The 13057-nt window shown below is 40.4% G+C and overlaps 1 protein-coding gene across 2 annotated transcripts in view; it reads right to left on the reverse strand.

Annotated features, from left to right (window-relative positions):
* cpne5b (copine Vb) overlaps positions 1-13057 on the reverse strand; it is a 135159-nt gene that overhangs the window by 26489 nt on the left and 95613 nt on the right. For both annotated transcript variants that reach the window (XM_037773603.1, XM_037773594.1), the window contains 2 exons: positions 11078-11181; positions 9763-9867 (listed from right to left, as the gene is read on the reverse strand). In XM_037773603.1, coding sequence (XP_037629531.1) covers positions 9763-9867; positions 11078-11181 — 209 coding nt within the window. The remainder of the gene's footprint in view (positions 1-9762; positions 9868-11077; positions 11182-13057) is intronic.

Consider the following 13057-nt stretch of genomic DNA (forward strand, 5'->3'; position numbering starts at 1 on the left):
GTGTTTCTCACCAAACTACATTGCCAAAAGTCAAATTTATTTATAAAGCACATTTAAAAACAACCCACGTTGATCGAAGTGCTGTCTAGACCAGCAGGTAGCTGAAATCATAAATGGAAGAAACATCAATTCACAGCTGCTCATGGGCATAAATAAACAACACATGGGCATGAGTCAGCCACATCAGGAGGATAGAGAGTAAAGGTTTTGAGCCTGGACTTAAAAGAGTCAATGGAGGGGGCAGATCTGATGCTGTTCCACACACAGTTTACAGTTAACAAGGATGGACAGGTTGCCAAGACTGTTGGCATAATCACTTTAATGGAGTCAGGTGGGCCAAATAGGTGAACTTCAGAATTGCCTTCATTCAGCTATAGGAAGTTTTGTGCCATTCAACACTTTATAACCTCAATGCAGTTCATGAGACAGATTTATATATATGATGTGTTTATCTTTGAGGTCTAACAAATGTGTTTAGTGCATCTCCTTCCTCCATAGAGCATTTGCAAAGCTGATTTTTATTAATGTTTTATTTTGTACATGGTTTACATAAATTTTGACTTGCTAGCAGTCTTCTTCTTCACTTCCTTTGTTGGCACACAGGATTTTCCCGCCACGTGCTTGCAGAATACAAACACACACTTGTAAAAACATTGCTCCACGGCACTACCAGTGGTCAAATGATACCTTTTAAAATATTCTGCGTAGGGCTGTCAGAGTTAACGCGATAATAATTTGTTTTAACGCCACTAATTTCTTTAACGCATAAATGCAACTTGCGATTTCTAGGTTGTAGCGGGCTCAGTTTTAAAGCTAGAGTGAAGATACTGGTACCATATTAAACTAGAATCCAGTGGTACCAACCATGTCATACTAGCTTGTTGCAAAGGAGGTTAAATAACGCTCCAAACTTACGCTAGATTTTAGCGAGGAAAAACTGGCATGGCCATTTTCAAAGGGGTCTCTTGACCTCTGATCTCAAGATATGTGAATGAAAATGTGTTCTATGGGTACCCACGAGTCTCCCCTTTACAGACTTGCCCAGTATATGATAATCGCATTTGGTTTGGGGCAAGTCATAGTCAAGTCAGCACACTGACACACTGACAGCTGTTGTTGTCTGTTGGGCTGCAGCTTGCCATGTTATGATTTGAGCATATTTTTTATGCTAACTGCAGTGCCTGTGAGGGTTTCTGGACAATATTTGTCATGGTTTTGTTAATTCATTTCCAATAATACATATATACATACATTTTCAGAAAGCAAGCATATTTGCCCACTCCCATGTTGATAAGAGTATTGAAAACTTGACAAATCTCCCTTTAAGGTACACTTTGAACAGATAAAAAATGTGCGATTAATCATGATTCAATATTTTAATCGATTGACAGCCCTAATTCTGCGACATTGGTTGTCGCGCTATACGCAAGAATGTTGTCTAAAAAGAAAGAAATTAAAGGAAAAAATAACTTTTGGTGTTTCGCTTCAACCACGGGGCCAACATGTAACATTTATCAGAACATTTAGGGAATACAGTGCTTGTCTGAATAATGTAGGTGCTAAGATGTCATCACGCTGGGGAAAAATAACCACTCTCCTCAGCAACAACTTCATTAGCGTCATTAAGGCTTTTGTAATTAACAAGGACAGGAGACGGCAGCCACAGGTGTGTGCTCCTGTTTCATGTCAACCCTTTGAGCCTTAGAGTTTTCAGTGCCAGAAACACGAGGCTCATCATCACTGTTGAGCTGTACAAGGAGAAGAACCACTGAGGAAGTTTATTTATGCGTCTATCTAAAAGAGTTCAGGTTGATGTGTTAATAACTGAATGATTCAGTGGATCTTAAGTAATTATAGGTCTCTCAAACAACAGAATTTTAAATATTATACTTGAGTCCTTTGATATAATTTCATTTAAAAGTTAAGTGTTTTGAAATGGTGCTAAGGGATCCCTAAAATCAATTAAAACGGTTGTCACGTTGTTCTAAATCTGGGATGCTTGCCAGCTTCAGAACAAGGCTGAGCAGCTGGCTGCACGTTGCACGACAAAAAGTCAACTTGTGTAAAGCACTCACTCCAAAAATCGCAACTCGCAAACTGCAGCACATGTTAACTTCCAACCGTTCAGAAGAACATCAGAAAAAAAAAGACACTGATGACATTTTACACAAATGCAGCAGAAACAATGTCCCTGCAGAGTGAAGAAGAAGAAGAAGAAAAAAAACAAAACTTTTTTTTTGGCACTTTCACTCCTGAGTCACATTGATCTCACCCCCATGTCTACCCTCTCCTCCCCACTTCGTCTTTCACGAGTTCTGACACCAGCCCAGATCCAAAGAATATGGAAGCAAGCGGCACATCAGAGACTCCTCTCCCGACACGGAGGAATAGAAAGATGCCTGAAATAAGCCCAACTTCCTCCCTGCCACCTGGCCCCTGTCGTTTTGTGGTGACAGTTTGTTCTTTTGAGGTTATCTTCAAGGCTGCGGGAGAGAAAATGTGCACCTAGGCGGTAGAAATGATGCTTCTCTTCCAACGTGGAAATAAAGAGGGAATAGGTAGAGGTAAGATAGATACAGCGGAAATGGAGAAGGTAAGGCAGAGAAAATAGTCAGTCTTCCTTTCCCCTGACCGATCCATCGAGTGCTAAGTGCAAGTTTTAATGCACGCCGTTACTCAGAGTACCAGGAAGCCGTCATCATACCGGCTCAAAGCATTCACCATCATTTTATTTCCAATCCAGACTTACAGCTGCATCAAAGGGACTCAGATCCTTGAGTGGCCCCTCGAGCTCTCACAACAATATACACTCCAAAACTAATCTGCCGCAGATATCCTCCGCTACTATTCCAAGGCATCTTTAATAAACATGACTCATCTTCCGTAATGAAGGTGCATATAATTGAGGGGAAAGAAGGGAGACTGCATTTGACACTGAACAATTCTTCAGCTCCAATGACACAGATCCGTCTGTGATCTTTTGCCAGAGACGGAAATAGACGACGCGTGAGTCACCTGGGCTGGCATGTTAATGAAGAAGAATGGATCCTTTTGATGTTTTTAATCAGCATATAAGAGTATATACCTTATGTACCACCTACACAGAGGAAACGCCGTATACAGGGAGGATGTATACAGTACATACAGTAGAGAGATGGAGGGGATTTAAATTTCCATTATACAACAACTTGGAAGCACCTTCTGTTTCCCTCCTCTCTCTTCACACTCCCTCATCCTCTTCTCCTTGACTTACTCGTCTGGAACTTTGACATATTGGATTTCTGTTTTTCCTTCTGTAACACTGCAAGTATACTTTGCTGCCTGTGATCAGTTATTCTCCTCTCCTTCATTTCTCCTCCTCCCTCCTCCCTTATCCCTACTTTGCTTTCCTTCCTTCTACTCTCCTCTTCTTTGCCAAAATGTAGTCTTCCAGAGCTGAGTGCGTATGTATGTATTTTTGCTCGCTGTCACCAGAGACTCTGCTGCATCCTGCCATTTGAAAGACAGTCTGTCTAATCACTGCGCCATCCAGTTGGAAGGTAGACAGGTTTTTATCCTCGTCTGTGTTCGCAAGATATTCTAAAAGGTTATCAACAGATCTAAAATATGGTCGACAGATAGCCTCTGGCGATGCTTCAGATCTGGGATTTTGGGATGTTGTTTCCTAGCAATAACAAGCAACACTTTGCCGAGGACAGATTTAATGCAGCAACGATCGTGCACGGTCCAGTAACCTTTTTAGATTTTGTTCAGTGTGGCTGCATATTGTTGTGGATGTTGCCTTTGCAGCAGAAGAATTTAACATTATATATGTATTTTTCTCTATAATGAAAAGTTAATACCAAAAACACAAATCCTGTTCTTTGTTATAGTTGTTGTTAGGGATGCACTGGTCCCACTTTTGCTGTCCTAATACAGATACAAAAACTAATCATATTGTAGATATTATAGACACCAGGAGCTGATCCAATACCAGTGCTCTTTTTTTTTCTATCTAAAATCTATATCCTGCACGTACTATGTGAAACTGTTAGGGATCATTTTATGTGAAGGGTAAAATGAGGCTGTAACTACACTTCACTTCTTAACTAGGCTACATTATAAGAGGACAGGCTCATACACCATTTATTCCTTATGGGAATTATATTGTTCGTGAAGGTTTTAACAACGACCGATATGGCCGATACCTCTTCTACTTGATGAGATCGGGTACGCCTCAGGTACCAATGGGATGTATTGGATCAATAGATCTCTAATGGTCATAAGACATAGAGCTTTTTGGTCACGCTCATTACGTTGCCAGGTTGTATTTGAGAAATGTGAAGGTATTTTTTTTTTTACTGTAGTCCAACAGCAGTCAGACCAACAGAGGAGCATTATTTTGCAAGTCACAAGTAAGTCTCAAGTCTTCGCCCTCAAGTCCCAAGTCCTAAACTTTGAGTTTTGAGTCCAAAGAAGTCATAATGTGCTATTCACCAAATGTAATGCCATTAGCGTCTCTGTCTGTATTTTCAACCCGCACATTTTGCATACTGCAATTCGTTTTTTCTTGGCGACCGCCACAAAATTATCGGTATAATTTTTTTCCAACTGGCACTCAGTAATGTAACGTTAGTCTTTGATGGTTCTCTCCTGCATCTTGATTGGATGCTGGATCTGGGGAATTAAGTGTCGACTTGGTGGGAATAAATAGCGTTAATGTTAGTTGTTTCAGGAAATGATTGCTTCGGGGCACACTTTTTAAATAACATACTTTTTAATCTTTGGGCTTGGAGGAAAGTATCAGGTATTTTCAAGTCAAAACGCTCAAGTCCAAATGAAGTCATGAGTCAATGGTGTTAAAGTCCAAGCAGACCAGCACCACACCTAAATCATTTCTGGCAAAGAAAAGTTTTCAAATGTATTAAGAAGTTTATCTATTTTTAAGTGAGTTAAGGATTTGACTTGGAAACTGGTTTGGTTGCACATCCTTGTTTTTGTGACAGCACTTAAAAAACTGACCATGCAAAAATACACTGGCCCTAACAAAGACAGACTGAAGACTGAATGGACAGACAGTCAGCCCAAATGAGGTGCAGCTGTCAGTGAGATCTTTACAGTCACTTCCATCCATGTCCCACAGGGACTTTCACTGTTTTAGGATACAAGACTGTCACTGAGAGAGAGACACCATGGATCTGAAATATAAAGTGTATTTTCCATTTTCTGACTTGAGAGTGCCATAGATAAAAATGGATCTCACATTTAAAGCCTATCAGAGTTAATGGCACTTTGCTTCAGCAGGAAGAATAGAGTGCAGCAGCACTATTTCCAGGTGTCTGTGTACCAATGCTTATTTGTCTGGCCCGAGAGAGAGAGAGAGAGAGAAAGAAAGTCATGCAATCAGCTCTCTTTTAGCAGAGACGCTGCGTCTTCCTCCCTTTTGTTCCTTTAGATGTTTGGAGAGCGGAGTGGCCCTTTTGGAAACGCCCTTTGTTGAATTCCGACTGTTCCTTTTGCCCTTTAGTGCATCTAACGAGAGGAACACTTCCAAACTAAAGCGCTCATCTAATTAGAGCAAAGTAAAATCAGCAGTAGGTCATCCACTGACATACTTGAGCAGCTACTACTCTCAACAGATAGAGGTGCTTCGATGCCCTCTCCAACATGTGCTGGAGCGAGAGAGAGTAGACTGAGTGCCAACTCCGATAACCAGCAGCTGGAGCCACAGTCACCGCCTCTCCACCCAGATACAACAGCAATAAACACAGCAATGCTTCTTATACAAGTAATCTGCATCTTGTGTAACTCATACTATTTATAATTTAGCAAGTAGAGACGCTGAGTCCTCAGACTTGGGGACAAAGCATGTAGAGAAGTCACCGAAGCTCATATTAATAAATATATAAATAAATAAATAAAAAAAACCTGAGTGGAAACACTGAAAATGTCTTCTTCTTCAATGGTTTAATGGCATCCGACAGGAGAATTAGCGGCACTAATCATTTTTTATCTCGATGTTTTCAACTCCTCGTAGTCAATATTTACGGAAACTAACTCGTGTCCTTTAAATCCAGAGGCTGTGTGAGTTTTCGACTGAGTCCAGACTTCCCCGCGTCCCCTGTCAGTGTCGAGGGCTCTCCATTACCACAATTTATTTACTTGAGTCCACAAGGATCCTCGAGTTGACCTTCTGCAGACTTCGAGAGCCAATTATTTGGATTTGTTTGTTATAATATGCAAAATCTACGATGTGAATATAAACATTAGCAGTGTTGAGCATCACATATAAAGGATAAATTTCACTCTTTATACCAACCATACTTTTTATACCATCCTTCCCAAAGACTGGGTCGGGACCCACAGGTGGGTCACAGGAGATTTTATCAGGGTTGCCAAATCAATTTGCATAATTTCTTCCCTAGTCTTTAAATTAACATTTGTATCCACAGTACACCTTTGAGCCACATAAGGGAGCATGATGGTTCGGATTGTTCTGATAATTGTAGCCTACTTATAACATTGAAGGTAATATGAAAGCTTAGTGTACATTCTGTTTGTTTTACTGATGAGAGGGAAAAAAACAAGCGCTTGTTAACTCCACCTAAATGCATTTATTTGGTCTCATTTATAAAGTATTTAACATTAGGGATGTACCGATACCGGATCGGATATTGGGCCGATACTGACTCAAATAGCTGGATCGGGTATTGGTAACAATGGAGCCGATCTATTCAATTCAACTCTGTTTATATACTATAAACTTTATATACTGTAATTGTAATTCATGTTTAAGTTTTGACCAATATGTTGCTGCATTAAAAAGGTTTACACCTGAATTGTAATTCCTGTTAATTTTGAAGATTTCTATTGCCAAGACACCGACCTGGGTGATTTATACGTGTAAGAAGTTACAAACAGTCCCTTTTAAGAAATCAACAATTTGACACAAAAACGGTCCGCCAGAGTCCGAGATCAGAACTGCGCCCATTCTGTAGCAACGGTCTGCTATAAAGAAATAACAGACCGCAGAACGCCGTGATTGACCAATCACAATCGAATATTCAACAAAGCTGTGTAATAAACACTGGTATCAGATTGGTACTCAGTATAGGCCGATACCCAAAGCCCAGGTGTCGGTATCGGGACTGAAAAAGTTGGATCGATGCATCCCTAATTAACATGTATATATGTTTTCAATAACACATGCATAAAATGAAGTTGTGTTTCATGAGTTGTGATTTAACTTTTCAAGATAATATAAGGTGATATGGAAATGGCAGCAAAAAATTAGGAACATTCATTTCCGCACAAATTTGCTCTTCTCACGATTTATAGATAGAAAGCCTATTGTATGTAACTTGCACAAGTTGCCAATATCAATACAGTGAAGAACCATTTAGAAAAAATACTTCAATTCATCTCCACGGAAGCAATCGAAGTCTTAAGTCACGTCTCGCTTGACATGATGATGGAGAGCATGTCACGATACGTATAACAGGAGTCTGTTAGGGTGGACATTTGGACGTCAGTCTTTGACAAGAACTCTTTGGAAACAGGAAACAGTATGGCCGTCTCCGCTCTCTTATTCATTTAAACATAGACTTTTGAAAGATAAATTGGTCGGAACTGATTTATTGGGCGCCACATTCACACTTTTCACTTGAAGCTTTCCATCAGTTGATGGATGTAAACAATAATCAAGAGAATTGACAGCCTTAAGAGTCATGACTCTTGCATGAATACAGATTGGATGAAAATGTACCATCGCAGAGGTTGAAAAAAAATCAATGTATTAGTTGCTCTTAAGAACTATATGATTAAAACGACAGACAGACGGACTTTCCCACTCCCCCCTCATAGAAATATGGACACAAAAAACAGTGACACAAAGTTTATTCCTCACCCACGCACAAGTATATAACCTGTTTATAGTGCTGTCTTGGTGATATTTCAAAACTTGCAGAATTTCCGTCTGTTTCAGCTCGTGGCATGACACATTATATTATACTCAAGTCATGTGTGCGCATGTTTGCATGGCACAGGAAAGCAGTACCTTTGATGCCCAGCTCAGTCCCTTGTGTATGATTGGCTCCGACAGGAAAGTGACCCCTTCTTGGGCTCATGTGTGATTGGTCGGCTCACACAAATTCACCTAATATTTCCCAAGTATCGAATACTTCCTGAGACGACCTCATCAATAGCTCTGTTCCCGTCTGTCTGTTTGGGATTTGTTTGAGCTTTCTGAGCACACACCAGGTTCTCGGCATTCTCAGTAATTAGTTTGACTGCATACAAAGAAGACGGGACAGACACCTTTGTGTGACAGAGAGACGAGAAGAAGGGGGAGAGGAAGAAAAAAGATACAGAATGCCACATGAAATATTTTCCCCCCACGAAAGTAATCTGTCTGTCACTCCTTTTTCATCTCGCAGCTCCTTCATGATTTAGCTTGTTTTTTCTTCCCAGCACTGTCTAAATTAGAGTCAGGCAGATACGCTCGGAGAGAACTGAATTCATATTCCCTCGTGACACAACATGTCTACATTAATTATGAGCCAACTGGGAAGAGCAACCCAGCATTATTTTAGATATTTAGTCAGTAATGTGATCTAAAAAGTAAAGTAAGGCTGGACGATATGGCCACGATATCACGATATAGGTCATTTCATATCTCGATAACGATATACATCACGATATAGCATGTTTTCTGGTTTATATGAAATAACCGTATGGTAAAGCCTATTTTCACATACTCCTGTGTGAATTTTATACTTAAATGAAAAGTAGAATATTTTCTCATTTAAAGAACTTGAGTGCAAAATGAACATTTGTCTGAATGAACAACATTTTTTGTTGAAATTACAGATAAAAAACAGGATTAAATTTTCGGCCTAGCCTTTATGGAGATAGAAGCGATATAGAAAAATATATATGATAGACATTTTTATATAATTTTGACGATATATATCGTCATATTACCCAGCCCTAAAGTAAAGCGGTGATAAATAGACCAAATTATATTAAGAGTAGGGCATTCAGAGTTAACGCCATAATAACACGTTAACGCAAATTCGTTTTAACGCCACTAATTTCTTTAACGCATTAACCCTCCTGGGAGATCCCAACTGACCAGGCTGTAGCAGGTTCTTTGTTTCGCACCCCTAACATTAATCAACTGACCATTCCCTTTAGTGAACGGTCAGTTTACACACACTATAAATGCAACTAATTGTAAGTCTTATAATAGTACATGTATATGGCTCAGAGATTCTATCTAAGAAGAATAACGTTGATAACAGAAACCCCACAAGGAGGTCATTGGAGATTAGAGAGGCTCATTGTGCCTACTCTAGCAAAGATCGATACCGAGGGATGTCCTAAGCACACAGCAGCAGAAACAATGTGACGGTAGAAGGAATTGGAGGCTTAACGCTGCCCCATGTTGAATTGATTTCTGCTGGTTAAACTTATCAACGCTCGGGGGTGTAGTAATGGCTGCCATCAGTACGCAGTTTGTCAGTCAGAGAGGTTTTCATTAGAGCCATGAAGGCAGTCGATAGATTGAGCCAACAGAAATCAATGAAGGCAGAAGATGGGGTCAACATTATATAGAGTAGACTATTCAAGATGTGTGTGTGTGTGTGTGCACGTTTTCCTATATATGTGTGTGTGTGTGTGATTAGGTAGAGATAGAGAGGTTGAATGGAGCCGGCAGTGAAAGGACAACCAGAAGCTGTGGGGATCAGAAGGTGTAAAGAACAGGCAGGGGGGAGGTCGTACCTGTCGTAGTCTCCATTGCAGAGCGCTCGCACTGGGATAGTGAAAGGCTGCCACACTGGATTCAATGTGTTCTTCACCACCTCTGTTTTATGGCAGATAGTAAACCTACAGTAGAGGAGGGGGGAGGTAAGGAAAAGATATGTTCAAAAAGAGGCAGAGAAAGAAACTGCAATATTATTTGTTAATTACACGAGCCAGGGAGAGAGATAAATATGCAAATGAGGGGAGGAGTAGCAACTGAAGAGACGGAGGTAACAGGAAAGACAATGTCAAATCCCTCAGTGACGGGAGAGATGCTTTAAATAGGGCTGCACCCAGCTTTGTTTACCACTTGGCCTGTCTCCCAGCTATATTGTGTTTGAGACCACAGAGAATAATTTGATATTTCAGTCTGGCTTTTAAATCCTTTCCCTTGACCTCAAGTGTGACAATGATATGCAAATGGATTTCTCTGATATCCGAAATGCTTCACAGAGCAGAGAGATATAAATTCCTATCAAATACTCCCCAAATATCCTCTCAAAAAGCAACTAGGCGTATCACATTTTTTTCTTTTTTTTTTCACCCAAATCCTTGGATTACTTGTGCTCCGCTAAGTGCCTCGAGCCTTTTAAAACCATGTTAGTCCTTTAGTTGCACCGACTTCTAATTTGTACCCCCCTTTGGCACCAACAACAGATACTCCTAGCACATCTGTGGGGATCCATTTCCCACCCTGTTATGTATCAAGAAAAAAACTGAGAAAAGCTGGAAGACGGCTAATGAAGCACTTGCTAAAGCATCTTCGGCTACATAGGGCTGACGCTGCCAGTACTGCGCAGCCCCTTGGGGGAGGCTGAACAGCACTCTGGGAAAGGCGAGAGGAGATGGGGGAGTGTTGCGCATCCTTGTGTGAATTGCCTCAGAAACTGACAGCATTTTTTCCTATTGATGGAAAATGCAGATTGTTTCTTTTATTCTTGCTTTTATGCTTTTTTTTTAACGTTAATTGCTTCTCTTTCCTATTTGCTCTCCTTGAATCATTTATGTAAGGCATAGCCATGGGAGCTGTGTTGAGAACAGGATACTTGCCTCCGTATGCAGCCTCTTAAGTTGTGCATGCCTCAGTAACCACTGCAGCTCTTCTCTCATACTGTACATATAATTATCATCCCTCTCTACTGTATCTCCCTTAATGTTCCCTCCGTTATTGCCTCTCCCTCTTCCTCAGATGATTTCCATTTGAATTTTTTATTATGTTACTGTAACCTTTATGATATTGTTCCAGCACTTGCAGCTATACCTTTCGAAAAACAAAATCACACCGAGCACTCACGTTCCGTCCTCGTTGCTCCTGTAGAAGACCATGAAAGGGTCCGACTTGCCAAAGAAGTCCTTCTTGTCCAGCTTGTTGGCACAGAACTGCATAGTGGCGCTGTCCTGCAGGGATGCATGTGGGGGGAGAAGTGTGAGATAGGTTGTGGGGGGAAGGGTATATCATAACTGCTTCATGATTGAAGATGTCTAACGGTATTATTTATGTGGCCTATTTCGCTCTTCTTCCTCTGCTTCTTTCCTTTTATCTTCCATCAGCAGATGGAGGAAGCTGTCTGTGCATCACACAATAAGATAATGAATACTGTATGAATACTGTATTCTCTGCGTGTACTTATGTGTGAATGGGTGTGTGTTTACCCTTATTTATATTTCTTGGCATATTGTGAATATCTTTGTTTTTTTTTTACAGAGAAATAGAGAAGCTTTTTATATGATGTTTTATCAGATTTACATTTATATTAGTGTGCAATAATAGACACACTAGCAGACCTGTGAGGCAGCAAAGGTTGTGCCACAACAGAAAACCAAAAGTTGGGTTGATGAAAATCAGACAACTTTACTATTCTTATGTCTTTACCATTAAAAGGGGCAAATAATGTAAAGTTTGGCCTGGAGGTGGGGCTGGAGGAAACGCCATGTTGTCACCTAAAACAGAGTTTTATTGTCTGTACAGATGCAGAATCACTTTGTCAGCCTCAACTGTAAGACAAGCTGTACTTTGAGCATGGTTTCAATCATAGACTGTATATAAGAAGTGGACTTAGTCACCGTGATGTCACCCATTGGTTTGTGGACTGACGTTTTGAAGCCTCGAGTTTGGAATTTTGGCCGTCGCCATGTTGTTTTTTTGCAACCAAAAGTGACATGAGAGGGTGGAGCTGAGTACAACCGAACGCTGAATAAGACATTTTTAGGCGACCAAAATGTTACAATTAACTTTAATGAACTGAAAACACACTGTGAAAGGGTTAAAGTTGTAAGCCAAAAACGTGGACAACTCCCAGACCGGACAACGCCGTGGTAGCGACCTGTCAATCATAAGGTTGCCACGCCCTAAAGCATACCCTGCTTTATGGTCTATTTGACTCTAAATTGGACCATAATTTACTAAATGAACATCACGCTGTATTGAAGAAGACTTGAAACTAGCGATTGAGACCATAAACTCATGTTTACAATGTTTACTGAGGTAATAAATCAAGTGAGAAGTAGGCTCATTTCCTCATAGACTTCTATACAATCAGACTTCTTTTTGCAACCAGAGGAGTCGCCCCCTGCTGGCTGTTAGAAAGAATGCAAGTTTAAGGCACTTCTGCACTGGCTTCACTTTTCAGACCCGGAAGTTGCCCACTGGTTTCAGTGCCATTAGGAACCATTAAGTCCCAGCCATATGCAAACCAAAACAATGAATTTTAAAGTGCTGTAGAGTGTGGTGTTGATTGGGATTGGCAGTACTAGTGACTCAAAATATCAATATAAAAAATATTGGGTCATATGGAGGTTTTAGGTTGAGTAGCATTAACATGGTCATTCTACACCACTGTGAAGGAACTGGTGAGGTAGCTGAAGAAGTATTTGACTTTAAATTACCACAAGCTAATTCAGAATAGTCAAAGTTAAGGTACATAGCTTTTAATGATAATGATTAAGTAGAAGACCTAATGAATGTTCAGTTCAGTTGGGTGATTATGTCAATCTCTTTTATGTCAACATGTCACTTCACAGTCACCGTGTGTCACTACTGGAGAAGAGCACAATTACTTTCAGCGGGGGTGTAACAATAGTCAACATGCACAGATACAACATCCCATACAAATACCCACAGCTGCTGGAAAACACAAAGAAAAGCTCGGAGAACTGTTTCATAAATCATCAGCAAAGTTATTGCTCTTCACTTATTTATATGAGGATGTAGACATATGAAGATCCATTGTTTTAGTCTGTGTCTTGTGAATGTCACCTGCTACCACTCTGCTGC

The sequence above is a fragment of the Sebastes umbrosus genome, chromosome 1 (assembly GCF_015220745.1).
Source record: "Sebastes umbrosus isolate fSebUmb1 chromosome 1, fSebUmb1.pri, whole genome shotgun sequence".
Classification (NCBI taxonomy): Eukaryota; Metazoa; Chordata; class Actinopteri; order Perciformes; family Sebastidae; genus Sebastes; species Sebastes umbrosus.